The 15,280-nt window shown below is 51.6% G+C and overlaps 1 protein-coding gene across 1 annotated transcript in view; it reads left to right on the plus strand.

Annotated features, from left to right (window-relative positions):
- The window catches only part of LOC140394025 (uncharacterized), a 654,493-nt gene that overhangs the window by 575,802 nt on the left and 63,411 nt on the right, over nucleotides 1-15,280 (plus strand). The window contains exons 68-69 of the mRNA XM_072480809.1: nucleotides 1,466-1,668; nucleotides 3,054-3,216. Coding sequence (XP_072336910.1) covers nucleotides 1,466-1,668; nucleotides 3,054-3,216 — 366 coding nt within the window. The remainder of the gene's footprint in view (nucleotides 1-1,465; nucleotides 1,669-3,053; nucleotides 3,217-15,280) is intronic.

A 15,280-nucleotide genomic window follows, 5' to 3' on the forward strand; every position in this document is an offset into this window, starting at 1 on the left:
GTAATTAAGATCATAAAATGTGAGGTTGTGATTCTTTCTAGCCATTTGCTTGTTTACATATAGAGGGATAATGGGATATTGTTATGATTGCTGGAGATTCCCTGTGGGGTAGATAAGCAGGTCATGTTAAACTTAGTGGGATGCAGATGATGTAATTAATGGGAGGAGCCAGGTCTGTCTGTAGTTTTGCAGTTTGCCATAGGATTTGAGTCTGACAAGACAGAAGGATTTTAAGTTGAACAGCAGTTTTGCCAAATGCTGTTAGGTTGAGCAGAAGTGTACTGCCTGCTCTTGAAAGGAGCTCTCTCCAATGACCTGCACAGTTGAGTAAGCAAACCTGTTTTGTTAACTTCATGCATAAGTAGCGTGTGAACTGTATTGGGTTGCTTAATTGGAGTTAGTAGCAAGGTATAGATGGTAAGTTTAGGCATTTCCTTGTGTTTAAGAATTGTTTAACTGATCATTGTAAAGCGGAGCCACTCAGGAAAACACGGACGTTGTTTGAGATATTTAAATAACTTGCATGATAAAATATACAGGAGGCGCTCTGACATGTGCAAATATTTTACTACAAGGACCTTTCAATGCCTCAAGCCCTTTTATAGTTTAAAACACGGAATGCACAGGTAGTCAATTTTGTGAAAGGAGCAACGTTTTGGAATGGGAATCACCTACAAAGGTAGAAATCCCCTCTTTTTCCAGGGGTGAATGCCTGTCTCAGGCAGAGAGCAGTTTCTCTCCTGCTATGGATGCTGGGTAAAGAACTCACCATTGAGCTGCATTTTTTTTTTACTGTGTACACAACAACCATTTTGGAAATGAGCACACCTGCTGATGCCAGACCTTAAGGTGTACATGGTTTACAGGTTTTATTGTGTATAACATTACTTGAAGACACTTGACAAGAGTCCAAAGCCGTGCTTGTTCAGCTCATGACAAGAAAATTAAGGGCCGACGCTAATGAGAATTTTGTCATACAAAGTGCAATAACACTTGAATAAACCTCAGGGTAGATATTGACGTAAAGCCCTAAGGGTTATTCATGGTTCTGTGATGGGGAAATTGGAGTCTTTACTATTTGGTTGATGGAACTAAAGAGGGTTAATTTGGCTTTTCAGTGATACTCACAAGTATAACCTCCCAAGCAGTAACAGAACGTCTCTGTTTCACCATATGGGCATTCAGACTTAAGAATGTAACACACCACATGCTGGCTCATTTATTATTCTAAAACAATTTTTTTAAACTTTGGGCTAGAATGCTAAACATAACTGGTAAAATCCAGTTTTCACTTGTTTGCAAGACAGCTTTGCCAACAGTGTTCCTTGTATGACACCAGAGGGGAAAGATCTTCCGCACTTGTTTGAAATCTGTTTTTAATTTCAAAGTAATTTAAATATAAATATTTATGTTCAGAACAACACTTTATGAAACCTTGAAACTCTTTTCCTTAAATATTCCATAGATCAAGCCCTGCTCATTGGAAACAAACATTATGTGACATTTGATGGGAAGATGTACAATTTTGCCAGCACGTGTAGTTTTCTTTTAGCTAAAGATTTCCAGAGGAACACATTCACAGTGTTACTGAATTCTGAGAGTGATGGTAGGAACTCCCTCCGTGTGGAAATGAATCACACCATCATAGATATATATCCAGGACTTAAGGTAAAAACACCAGCTCTCAAATACAGGCTATCAGAAATGCTCTTTCTCATCACACCCACACAAATGTATCTTAAACTCTGTTTGGAATGAGAATCGTTTCCTACGAAATAATCTGAAAGGACGTTACGGTTAGCAAGTATATCCAGTGGTTGCTTCAATCAGGGCTGTTCAAGTGGTCCAATTCTGCCTCAGGAAAAATTTACAAATCTGGAATTGAAAGTCTAAAAGGTGACCATAAGTTGTTGTAAAAATCCATCTGGTCACTAATGTCCTTCAGGGAAGGAAATCTGTCGTCCTTACGTGGTCTGGCCTACATGTAACTCCAGACCCACAGCAATGTGGTTGACTCTTAAATGACATCAGGGATGGCCCAGCCAGCGACGCCCACATCCCATGAACGAACAAAAAAATAGGAAGGTTTACTGAGCGAGAGTTCAAAAGAGCACTGGATACCACTCTGAATGAAATGTTCCCTATGAATTGACTCCTTTGCAAAAATGTTTCCTGTGCTCTTTTGTTGAACGTTTTGAATGCAAAGCGATTTCAAATTAAAAGAGTGGGTTATGAGGTTCCTCACATTTTCATGACTGATTTTCTTTTTAAAGATGTGCCTGTACAGATAATTTATTCTCTTCTTCTAACCCTAAAAGTTATATATGGCTCCTGTACCAATAAACACAATCGTGCTGACGGATTATCAGATCCGTGCTACCGTAAATACTTTAAGAGACCATGAATGTGCAAGTAAAGGTCCCATCTTCTTAAACTTTCAGCTTTCACTGGGCAGCACGGTCACACAGTGGTTAGCACTGTTACTTCACAGCTCCAGGGTCCCAGGTTCGATTCACAGCTTGGGTCACTGTCTGCGTGGAGTCTGCACGTTCTCCCTGTGTCTGCGTTGGTTTCCTCCGGGTGCTCCGGTTTCCTCCCATAAGTCCCAAAAGACATGCTGTTCGGTAATTTGGACATTCTGAATTCTCCCTCTGTGTACCCGAACAGGCGCCGGAATGTAGCGACTAGGGGCTTTTCACAGTAACTTCATTGCAGTGTTAATGTAAGCCTACTTGTGACAATAAAGATTATTATTAGGTAGATTTTCAACTTGCTGATCAGACATCTAACTGGGTTATGGATTGGCACTGCAATGCTAACTTTACACTCAAGTTACATCCGTCCCATCATGCCATTACTTGTCAACGGCATCACTGGCACAGACATGACCAAAGAGTGCAGAAATTTGGACCTTAATTGTCTTCTGTTTTAATACCCACCGGGTATATTTTTCTGGGCATTTTACTCCTTCAACCTATTTTGTAATTTAAAAAATAGAACAATTAGTCAGCAGAATTAATGAATGAAAATATAATTCTAGTTGTATTCCATAGGTTGAAGAGAATTGCAAAGCCAGTGAACTACCTCTGGAGAAGAATGGAGTGACAATCAGAAAGGATCTTAATGAAGTCAAGGTGACAAATCAAAATGGAGTTATTGTGTCGTGTGATATGCAATATGAAATCTGCAGCCTGACCCTCCCTGGATGGTACCATGGTTAGTGTGAGGAATATTTACATTTTAAATTGTACCTCTAGTGTCGATGTGCGTTGTGCATTGTCCATTTGAAGGCAAACCATACACTGAAAATGATGGAACTGTAATCACACCAGGCCAGAATTCCAAAAACCGGAAACAACAGGGGTGGGATTCTCCGTCCAGCAACGCTGTGATTGTGCAGAGTGACACTGGCCCTATGGGTGCACCCCTCCACATAGTCCCTCCACCCCACCATCCCTTCCCTCCATCGATGGGGCCCGGAGGTGTGGAGGGCAGAGTGCCAGGGGGAATGGCCGGGGGTGGGTGTGGGGAAGGGAGAGGAGGAGGGGGAGGGCAGAGGAACATGCAGTGCAGGCCAGGGCCACCGTGTAGCTCATTGGACTTGGTTGGGCATGGGGGTGCGCACCATGCTATCATGTTTGCATTTCACCCCCTGCAGGCAATGGACTTTGGGATACAACTAGGAATGTTTGCCATCATCCTAGCCGCCCTGAGGGATACACTGAGGCTGTACGAGGAGGAGCTCCTCTGGGATGACCATGGAGCAGTGGAGCCTGACAGCCATCTTCTGGGGTGACAGGGCATGGTTGGGCCTGACAGTCTCTCGGGTGTCTCAAGTGGCATTGTGCCACCCTGTTCTGTCCGCTGCCCATCGGATGCACCTGGGACGTGAAGGGGGAGTCCGAGGCACTGTGGTGTTCCAGCAGCCCCCTGCGGGAGTCACCGGCACTGGTCCCATCACCTCCTCCTCCCTCTGGGTGCCCGATGCAGCCAGAGTGAGCTCCGGGGGCTCCCCCGCCACCTGGCACTGCCAGTCCTTCAGACCCGGTCTCATCTTAGCCAGGGTCACCATACTCATGGCCATGGAGCATAGGGACCGGGTCACTTGCCTCTCGGACTGTGCCTGGTCCCTCTGGGTCTGACTCAGGTCAGCCAGCATCCGGGCAATGCCGTCGACGCCCGCAGCCATGAGCCGTTGTGACTGGGCCAAGCTCTAGAGTGCCACTGCAATGTCCAGGTGGCCCTGGCACATTGCTGCCTGTGCCAGGCCAATTCTGTCCTGTGCCTCGGCCGCCGCCCGCACAGAGTACCCCAGGACTTGGACATCCTGACCCATGGCCGATACCTTCAGTGTTGGCTTGGGTGGCACGCATGGTCGGCACTGCCTCCTGCCCCTGCAAGCTGCTGAGCCCCTTCAATTGCACCTGCTGGCACTAGATACATGCTGATTCCCCCTCATGTAGTCCCCGGCTCTGTGTCTACATCTCCAGCATCGATGGGACCGCCCTTTCCAGAAGCTCGAGACCAGCCTGGATGGCAGCTAGTCCCTGGGGCCGGGCTGCCCTCTGATCGTCCGCTCCCTCAAGGTTTCCTATCTCCACATGATGTACTGCTGCATGTGTGTAATGCACAATCAATAGTGCCCCGGGAGCCTCTTCACTAAAGTGCCCAACCACGATGAATGTCTCTGCAATGGTGGAGGGTGTTGGTGACATCTGTGATGGAAAATCGGTGTCTTCCCTGCTGCTCCGGGGTGTCGCGGACTGGCGTCTGGGAGTTCACGCCGCTGTCCATTGCCCCCCTATCGCTGGTATTGTCGTGGGGGTGTGGCCGGGGCATGGGACTCCAGAAGGGCCTGCCTTGTTGCTGGTATTGTTTTGGGGTTGTGGCTGGGGGCAGGGCCATCGGAAGTGCCCGCCTCATCGCCAGATGATCCTGCAAAACACAAGACACGACGCACAGCTGGATTGTGTGTTGGGGTGGGGGTGGTGGTGGGGTGGGGGGTGATGGTGTGGAGATGGTGGGATGGAGTGGGAGTGATGGTGGGGTGGGGTGATGTGGGGTGGTGTGGGGGTGGTTGGATGGAGTGGGGGCGATGGTGTGATATGGGGTGGTGGGGGTGTGTGTCATGTGAGAGTACCTTTAAGAAATGGGTGTTTATAGATGGGTGTATATATAAGTATCGTAATGAGAGCACCTTTAAGAAATGGGTTTTTATTACTGCAGTGATGTCAGAGAGTGGGTGGAGCTGGGCTGTCTGTCAGCTTTTTATTTTCGTTTTAGGCTGTTTGCTGTAGGGTGTGTTTTAGTTTTGTTTTCAGAGCTGGATAGCTGCAGTCACAGTCAGAAAGTGTATTAGTCTCTCTGTAATCTAAAGACTGCAAATCAATTTTTTTGCGATTTAAAACTAATAACTGCTCTCAGTAGTGACTTTAACCTGATGTGCTTATGTTTAAAGGATTTTTTGAAGTCTTATGGACGTTAAAAGAACAGCTTAGGATTACTTAGTGTTGTATTCTTTGGGGATTATATTTGAATTGATGGTTGCTCAGATGTTCACTGTGGGTGTCATTCTCCGACCCCCCAGCGGGTCGCCGTGAATCCCGCCCCCGCCGGTTGCCGAAGTTTCCGGTACCGGAGATTGGATGGGGGCGGGAATCGGGCCGCGCCGGTTGGCAGGCCTCCCCGTTCTATTCTCCGGCCCGAATGGGCCGAAGTCCCGCCGAGAAATTGCCTGTCCCACCTGCGTAAATTAAAGTAGGTATTTACCGGCGGGACAAGGCGGCGTGGGCGGGCTCCGGGTTCCTGGGGGGGGGGCGCGGGGCGATCTGACCCCGGGGGGTGCCCCCACGGTGGCCTGGCCCGCGATCGGGGCCCACCGATCCGCGGGCGGGCCTGTGCCGTGGGGGCACTCTTTCCCTTCCGCCTCCGCAACGGCCTCCACCATGGCGGAGGCGGAAGAGAATCTCCCAACTGCGCATGCGCGGGAAACTGACAGCGGCCGCTGACGCTCCCGCGCATGCGCCGCCCGGGGATGTCATTTCCGCGCCAGCTGGCGGAGCAACAAACGCCGTTTCCGCCAGCTGGCGGGGCGGAAATCCCTCCGGCGCCGGCCTAGCCCCTCAATGTCGGGGCTCGGCCCCCAAAGATGCGGAGCTTTCTGCACCTTTGGGGCGGCGCGATGCCCGTCTGATTGGCGCCAATTTGGGCGCCAGTCGGCGGACATCGTGGGGGAGAATTTCTCCCTGTATGTTCTAAAAAGGTTAACTTGAGTTCATAGAATAAACATTGTTTTGCTTTAATAAATACTTTTCCACTTCCGGTGGCGGCTATGAGGGAGTAGGTTGCACATTTGGTGGCTCCCGTTTCGGTCGGACATTTGGACCTTTTCCCCTGACTTTTTTGCACTTTTGAGCTTGGAACTGGAAAGCAATAGTATTCAGGCACAGGACCCATACAGAGTTGTATGGACCTAAGAAGCCGGAGGGACCGTAAACAGCAGAAGAAGTGGTCGAGTAAGGGCACAGTGGAGGCTGTGAGAGAGACCAGCATGGCTGGTGTTCAGAGCAAGGAGCCGACAGCCCAGCCCACAATCGAGCAGCTGCTGCAGACTATGCAGGAGGGCTTTTTGGCTCTGAAGCATGACAACTTGGAGCTGCTACAGAAGTCGATTGATCGGATGGAAAAAAGGCTGGATGATCAGGCTGAGAAGCTCCAGCAGTTGGAGAAGTCAGTGGAGGAGCAGGCTGACATTCAAATGGTGGCAGATGTGGAGATTCGGAGGCTGAGGGATCAGCAAAAAGTGCTTCTGGAAAGGCTGGAGGACCTGGACAACAGATCTCGCCGGCAGAACGTGAGAATATTGGGCCTCCCGGAGGGGGCAGAGGGGCTAGACGCTGCCGCATATGTAGAGGGTATGTTTCAGAAGAATGAGGTGTTCCCGCGCCCGCCGGTGGTGGACAGGGCACACAGAGTGCAGGTGAGGCAGCCACGACGAGGGGGTCCCCCATGAGCGATGGTGGTGCGCTTTCACAGGTACCTGGACAAGGAACGGGTGCTGCAATGGGCAAAGAGCACACAAAGCTGTATTTGGGACAATACCACCCTCCATGTTTACCAGGATTTGAGCGCTGAGGTGGCCAGGAGGAGGGGAGGCTACAGGCAGGTAAGGAGATACTGTACAAAAACAAGGTGAAATTCGGGCTGCTTTTTACAGCGCGACTGTGGGTTGCGTATGAGGGTCAGCACCACTATTTCAAGGAACCGGAAGAGGCGATGGACTTCGTTAAGAAGCAAGGGCTGGCCCTGAGCTGAGGACATTTGGACTCATGTTAGAGCTTTTAAGTATATGTGGTGTCTCTCCCGTTTTGGGATGTATTTTTTTCTTTTGTTGTGGTTGTGTTTTGCGTGCTCTTTGTGTGGTTTACCTGAATGTTTCCTGTTTGGGCTCTTTGCTTTGTTGGAGTTTGGCTGAGGGGGAATTAATAAAGAAAACAGTTAAAAGGGTTGGGTTAAAATGGATGCTTCAGGGGAACTTTGTGCAATTTCTTTTCTGGGTCTGTATGGGAAGGGCTGAGAGTGCCTGTTATTTCTTATCTCCTTATTTCTTGTTTAACTTGAATTGTGTTATTGTGGGGGTTGTTTATGACTTATATTGAGTGTTTGCTTAAGTAGGGCTGATCTGGGGAAGTGGTGTGGAGGGGTCGGGGGGAGGGGTGACTGGGAACAATGGGTGGGAGACGGGCTGGAGCCGAGGCTGGGAGCCCCAGGCTAGCTGAATGCAGCTAGTCAACGGGAGCCGATGTGGGGGGTGTCCATATAGTTCGATTAGGGCAAGTGTTAGGTGATAGGATGGTGTTGCTAAGGGGGGGGGGGGGGAGGGGGGAGTTGTTCTGCTGACGGGGAGGGGAACTGGGCATGGTAACAGTGAGGAGGTCATGGGTGGAGCCGGCCAGGGGTGGAGCCAGCCAGGAGGCGGGCCAGAGGAAGCACGACACATGGCTGGGGGGCTGGCCAAGGAAAGGGGATGGCTGATCGGCAAAGGGCGGGGGGGGCAAAGTGCACCCCAACCAGGCTGATCACCTGGAACGTTAGAGGGTTAAACGGGCCAGTGAAGAGGGCGCGTGTGTTTGCGCATCTGCGGGTTCTGAAGGCGGACATAGTCTTGTTGTAGGAGACGCACCTGAAAGTGGCAGACCAGGTTAGGTTAAGGAAGGGCTGGGTCAGTCAGGTCTTTCATTCGGGCTTGATTCTAAGACGAGGGGGTTGGGATCCTGATTAGTAAAAGGGTACAATTTGAGGCGGAGGGCACAGTCGTGGATGGGGGTGGCAGGTTCGTTATGGTGAGGGGTAAGCTCGAAGGGGTGAGAGTAGTCCTGGTCAGTGTGTATGCCCCTAATTGGAACGATGTGGATTTTATTAGGAGGATGCTAGGGAAGATCCCCAACTTGGACTCGCGTAAGTTGATCATGGACGGGGACTTTAATACGGTCCTGGACCCGAGCCTGGACCGGTCATGTTCAAGAACGGGCAGGTTGCCAACGATGGCAAAGGAACTGAGAGGGTTCATGGAGCAAATGGGGGGAGCAGATCCGTTGAGATTTAGCCGGCCGACGGCGAGGGAGTTCCCATACTACTCCCACGTCCACAAGGTATATTCCCGAATTGACTACTTTGTTGTGAGTAGGGACCTGCTGGCCGGAATGGTGGGGGCAGAATATTTGGCAATTGCCAGATCGGACCATGCTCCACATTGGGTAGACCTGCAGTTTTGTAAGGACAGCTTTCAGCGCCCACCATAGAGGCTGGAAGTTGGATTGCTCACGGACGAGGTGGTGTGTGAGAGGCTGAGGAAATGCATGCAGAATTACCTGCAGGTGAACGATACTGGAGAAGTCTCGGCAGCGGTGCTCTGGGAGGCACTGAAGGCAGTGGTGAGAGGGGAGCTGATTTCAATCCGGGCGTACAGGGACAGGACATAGGGCAGAGACAGACCGACTGATTAAGGAAATTCTACGGACGGACAGGAGTTACACGGAATCCCCGAGGCCAGAGTTACTCAGGAAACGACAGAGGCTGCAGGCCAAATTTGGGGTGCTGACTACAGGCAAGGCTGTAGAGCAGCTTAGAAAGGTAAAAGGCGTGATTTATGAGCATGGGGAGAAGGCCAGTAGAATGCTTGCGCAGCAACTGAGGAAGAGGGAAGCGGCTGGGGAAATAGGGAGGGTAGTGGATGGGGAAGGTAATCTAGTGGGTGACCCGGCAGGGCTGAACAAGGTCTTTCAGGACTTTTATAGGAAGCTGTACACTTTGGAACCACCCGGGGGACTGGGGGGGGAATGAGGCGATTCTTGGATGTACTGACCGTCCCAAGAGTGGGGAGGGGATTGGTGGAAGGACTGGGGGCCCTGGTCAGGATCGAAGAGGTGTTGGGGGGGCCTGAAGGTCATGCAGTCGGGTAAAGCCCCGGGGCCAGACGGCTATCCAGTGGAGTTATACAAAAAAAATTCCGGCATAGTGGGGCCGGTGCTGGTCAGGGTCTTTAATGAGGCAAGAGACAGAGGGAGTTTACCCCCAACGATGTCGCAGGCCACCATCTCGCTCATTCTGAAACGGCACAAGGACCCAGAGGCTTGTGGGTCATACAGGCCGATCTCTTTTATTAACGTAGACTCCAAGCTACTGGCCAAGATTTTGGTGACCAGAATTGAGGACTGTGTACCGGATGTAATTGTGAAGGACCAAACCGGGTTTGTAAAGGGGAGGCAGCTGGTGGCCAACCTAAGAAGGCTGCTCAACGTGATTATGATGCCCCCGGAGAGTAGGGAGGTAGAGATAGTGGTAGCCATGGATGCTGAAAAGGCTTTTGACCGGGTCGAGTGGGATTATCTGTGGGAGGTACTAGGACGGTTCGGGTTCGGGGGGGGTTCATCGACTGGGTTAGGCTATTGTATCAGGCCCCGGAGGCAAGTGTAAGGACGAACAGGACAACATCGGACTACTTTAGACTGCACCATGGGACAAGACAGGGCTGCCCTCTCTCCCCACTGCTGTTTGCGCTGGCCATAGAGCCGCTCGCAATTGCACTGAGAGCTTCTAGGGGCTGGAAAGGGCTGGTCCGGGGGGGAATGGAACATAGAGTTCCGTTATACGTGGATGATCTGCTGTTATATGTATCGGACCCAATGGTGGGGATGGACGGTATTATGGCAACCCTGAGGGAATTTGGCCGGTTCTCCGGATACAAACTGAACATGGCTAAGAGCGAGTTGTTTGTAATTCAGGCGAGGGGGCAGGAGAGTAGGCTGAAGGAGTTGCCGTTCAGGCTAGTGGGGAAGAGCTTCCGATATTTGGGGATTCAGGTGGCACGGGACTGGGGCAAGTTGCATAAGCTCAACCTGTCCCGACTGGTGGAACGAGTGAGGGAGGAGGTCCGGGGGTGGGATGCGCTCCCGCCGTCATTGGCGGGGAGGGTGCAGACTGTTAAGATGACGATTCTCCCACAGTTCTTGTTTGTTTTTCAGTGTCTCCCCATCTTTATCCCGCGGTCCTTCTTTAAGAGGCTGAATAAAATTATTCTGGGATTTGTTTGGGCAGCGAAGTCCCCGCGGGTGAAGAGGGTGATGCTTGAAAGGAACAGAGGAGAAGGGGGGCTGGCGTTGCCGAACTTCAGCAACTATTACTGGGCGGCCAACATAACGATGATAAGGAAATGGATGGTGGGTGCGGGGTCGGTTTGGGAGCGAATGGAGGCTGTTTCGTGCAGGGGCACTAGCTTAGCAGCCCTGGTCACGGCGCCTCTGCTGCTTTCGACGACACGGTACTCCACCAGCCCGATAGTGGTGGCGCCTCTTCGGATCTGGGGCCAGTGGAGGAGGCATGTAGGGGAGGTAAGAGCATCGGTGTGGACCCCAATCTGCGGCAACCACCGATTTGCCCCAGGGAACATGAATGGGAGGTATCGACTGTGGAGGAGGGCGGGGACTGTGAGGATGGGAAATTTGTTCCTGGAAGGGAGCTTTCCGAGCATGAGGGCGCTGGAGGAGAAGTTTGGGCTGACGAGAGGGAACGACTTTAGATACTTGCAGGTGAGGGATTTTGTACACAGACTGCTGCCGTCTTTCCCACGTCTCCCGCCGAAGGGGAGGCAGGACAGGGTAGTTTCTAAGGGAGAGGTGAGAGAGGGTAGAGTTTCAGACGTCTACAAGGAGCTAATGAGAGCTGAGGATATGCTGACCGAGGACCTGAAGCTTAAGTGAGAGTAGGAGCTCGGGGGGTGGGGGGGGCTGGAGGACGGTATTTGGGCAGAAGCCCTGAGCAGAGTAAACACGACCGCAACATGCGCCAAGCTCAGCCTGATCCAGTTTAAAGTCGTGCACCGGGCCCACATGACGTAATTTCTTTGGGCTGGAGGACAAGTGTGCTAGATGCGCCAGAGGGCCGGCTAACCATGTACACATGTTCTGGTCGTGCGCTAAACTCGGGGTTATTGGCAGGGATTCGCAGATGTCATGTCCCGGGTGTTGAAAACTGGGGTGGTAATGAGCCCGGAGGTGGCAATCTTTGAGGTTTCGGAGGACCCGGGAGTCCAGGAAGGGAGGGAGGCTGATGTTCTGGCCTTTGCTTCCCTGGCAGCCCGGCGACGAATACTGTTTGCATGGAGGGACTCAAAGCCCCCGAGGGCTGAGGTATGGCTATCGGACATAGCGAGCTTTCTTGGCTTCGAGAAAGTCAAGTTCGCCTTGAGGGGTTCGTTACTAGGGTTCACCCGAATGTGACAGCCATTTATTGACTTCTTCGCAGAGGAGTAAGCGTCAGCAGGGGGGAGGGGAGGGGGGGTGGGGGTTGCTAGGGTAGAGTAGGGGGATATTGAGGCAGGTCCGTGCGTGAACAGAGCCGTGGTTTGCACTATGTTTAATGTGGAATTTGTGTCTGGACTTTTTTTGTCTGTACTGTACAATGTCATTTTTTCTATATGCCTAAAATAACTCAATAAAATTGTTTGTTAAAAAAAATGTTTTCCATTTCTGCTGTACCACACCTGTAGAGTGGGCTGTGCACTCCCCATACCACAATCTATTAAAAGTTGTGGGTCAGGTGAACTCCATGGTACACTTTGGGGTTCTCTAAACCCTGGCCCATAACAGGTGGGGGTGGTTTTGTGGTGTGGGGTGGTGGTGTGGGGTGAGGTGGTGGTGTGGTGTGGGGGTGGTTTTGTGGTGTGGAGTGAGGTGGTGGTGTGGGGTGAGATGGTGGTGTGGTGTGGGGGTGGATTGGATTGGATTGGATTTTGTTTATTGTGTACCGAGGTAGTGAAAAATATTTTTCTGGCCATGAAGTGAATGGTCGCATAATTATCAGCTCTTGCCTCTAGAGGTCTTTTAACGGCTTTTAAGCTGGATTTTTGAGGGAATTTCTTAACATAAGTTGATAAAAGTGAGAGGAGAAGGAGGCGACCCCCAATTTATGGAACCGCGCCCAAAAAATAGTCAGAAAAGAAGAAATCAAAAGATGGCTGGAAACAAAACTCGGAAAACAGTGGGTTCGATGACAACGAGGCAAAGTTCGGTCGCGTCTGCCCAATGGACGATGGACCAGTTGGTCGAATACTTGGACGGGAAGTTCGCCCAGCATCGCAAGGAGTGTGCTGAGGACCTGATCCAGGCGGTGGCCTCGATTAAGGGGGTGGACGACCAGGTGGAGGAGAAAGTGAAGACTCAGGGACAGGAGATTCAAAAGCTGCAGGAGCAGGCGATGGAACGAGAGGAGGAGTCCACAGCGATGGCAATGGAAATTGGCATTCTACAGAAGCGGCAGAAGCACCTGTTGGAGAATTATGACGCGGGCTAGGCAAATGAAACGGTGCACCTGGGAAGAGTCAGAGATCCGGGTGTATCAAGATTGGGGAGCAGAGCTTGCAAAGAGGAGGGCAAGTTTTGATAAAGTCAAGGCGGCCCTGTACGTGAAAGACATAAAATTTGGACTGCTCTACCTGGCCCGTCTCTGGGAGAACCGGGAGTTCCCTTACTGCTGTCGAGTAAGGGGCATTCGGGGGATTGGGGATGGAGAGCAGAGGGCGGTAGCTGTCGAGGGGCGGACCAAGGGAGGTGCGGGGCATGAGCTAAGGGATGGCCTGGGAAAGGTCATGGCTGATCGACAGGGATAGAGAGCAGAGGGCGGTAGCTGCCGAGGGGCGGACCAAGGGAGGTGCGGGGCATGGGCTAAGGGATGGCCTGGGAAAGGTCATGGCTGATCGACGGGGGGCGGGAGGGTGGGACAAGAGCCCGACCAGACTGGTTACGTGGAATGTTCGTGGACTGAATGGGCCAGTCAAAAGGGTCCGTGTGTTCACACACCTGAGACTGTTAAAAGCGGATGAGGCCATGCTACAGGAAACACACTTGAAACTGGGAGACCAATTCAGAGTGAAGAAGGGATGGGTCGGACAGGTGTTTCATTTGGGCCTGGACTTTAAAACAAGGGGGGGTGGCCATCCTGATTAACAAGAGGGTGGCATTTGAGGTGGGGAGGATAGAGGCAGACCCGGGGGGTAGATTTATTATGGTCAGTGGGAAGCTGGAGGGAATGGCAGTGGTGCTGGTAAATATATATACCCCAAACTGGGATGATGTCACGTTTGTTAGCAAGGTGCTGGGAAAGATCCCTGACTTGGACTCGCACTGGCTGGTTATGGGGGGGGGGGGGGGGGGACTTCAACACGGTCCTGGATCCGAGACTGCACCGGTCGTGTTCTACGTCAGGGTAAGTATCAGCAATGGCGAAGGAATTGTGGGGGTTCATGGAGTGCATGGGAGGGGTCGATCCGTGGAGATTTGGGAGGCCAAGGAGCAAGGAATATTCATTTTACTCCCATGTGCACAAGGTATACTCCAGGATAGATTTCTTTGTACTGGATTAAACACTGTTAGTGAGGGTGGAGGACACGGAGTACTCAGCAATTGTGGTGTCAGACCATGCGTCACATTGGGTAGACCTACGGGTGAGCACGGGAAAGTCTCAGCGCCCACAGTGGAGATTAGATGCCGGGCTGCTAGCGGACGATAAGACCTGTGAGCGAGCGAGGGAGGCCATCCGGATGTACATAAAAAACAATGATACGGGGGTGACAGTGGCTGGAGTGGTTTGGGAGGCATTGAAGGCAGTTATCAGAGGGGAATTTATTTTGATTCCAGCCCACAGGGAGAAAACTGAGCGGGCGGAGCTAGACAGATTGGTAGGAGAAATCTTACAGGTGGACAGGAGGTATGCGGAGTCTCCGAATGAGGAACTCCTGAGGGAGCATCAGAGACTCCAAATGGAATGTATTTTAGTCTCTGTAGGGAGACAAGACCGGGATGTGCACAGAGTCACTCTATATGCGGATGATTTGCTGCTCTATGTCACAGACCCGGTGGGGAGGATGGCCAAAATCATGGGCGATTTTCAGGTTACAAGTCAAATATGGCAACGAGCGAGATGTTTGTGATTCAGGAACAGGGGCAGGAAAGGAGACTGAGTGAGTTGCCATTCAGAGTGGTTGAGAGGACTTTTAGATATCTGGGGATTCAAGTGGCTAAGGCTTGGGGACAGCTTCACAAGTTAAACCTGGGCAAAGCGGTGGATCAAATGAAAAGGGATTTACGCAGATGGGACATGCTCACGCTGGCGGGGAGGGTCCAGATGGTAAAGATGACGGTACTTCTGAGATTGCTCTTCTTTTTTCAATGTCTTCCGATTTTTACCCCAAAGGTTTTTTTCAGGAAAATGAATGCGCCAATATTGGGTTTTGTGTGGGCGAGTAAAACCCCCGAGCTTTATTAACTATTACTGGGCGGCCAACATATCGATGGTCAGGAAGTGGGTAGTGGGGGAGGGGTCGGTGTGGGAGTGAGTGGAAGCGGCATCCTGTAAGGGTACGAGTTTGGAGGCCTTACTGACGGCGCCCCTGCCGTTTTCGCTGGCTCGGTACTCTACAAGCCCTGTGATGGTGACAGTCCTTCGGGTGTGGGGGCAGTGGAGGCAACACATGAGATTGGAGGGGGCGTCAGTGTGGTCACCAATTTGCAACAATCACCTGTTTGTCCCGGGGGGGGCTGGATGGCGGCTATAAGGGATGACGATGTGCAGGGGTTGAGAGATTTGGGGACCTATTCATTCAGGAGGGTTTCCCTACCTTGGAGGCATTAGAGGAGGAGTTTGAGTTGCCGGGCGGGAACGGGTTTCGGTACCTCCAGGTACGGGATTTTGTCCGGAAGCAGGTTCCTGGCTTCCCTCGCCTCCC

Source organism: Scyliorhinus torazame, chromosome 17, assembly GCF_047496885.1.
Source record: "Scyliorhinus torazame isolate Kashiwa2021f chromosome 17, sScyTor2.1, whole genome shotgun sequence".
NCBI lineage: Eukaryota > Metazoa > Chordata > Chondrichthyes > Carcharhiniformes > Scyliorhinidae > Scyliorhinus > Scyliorhinus torazame.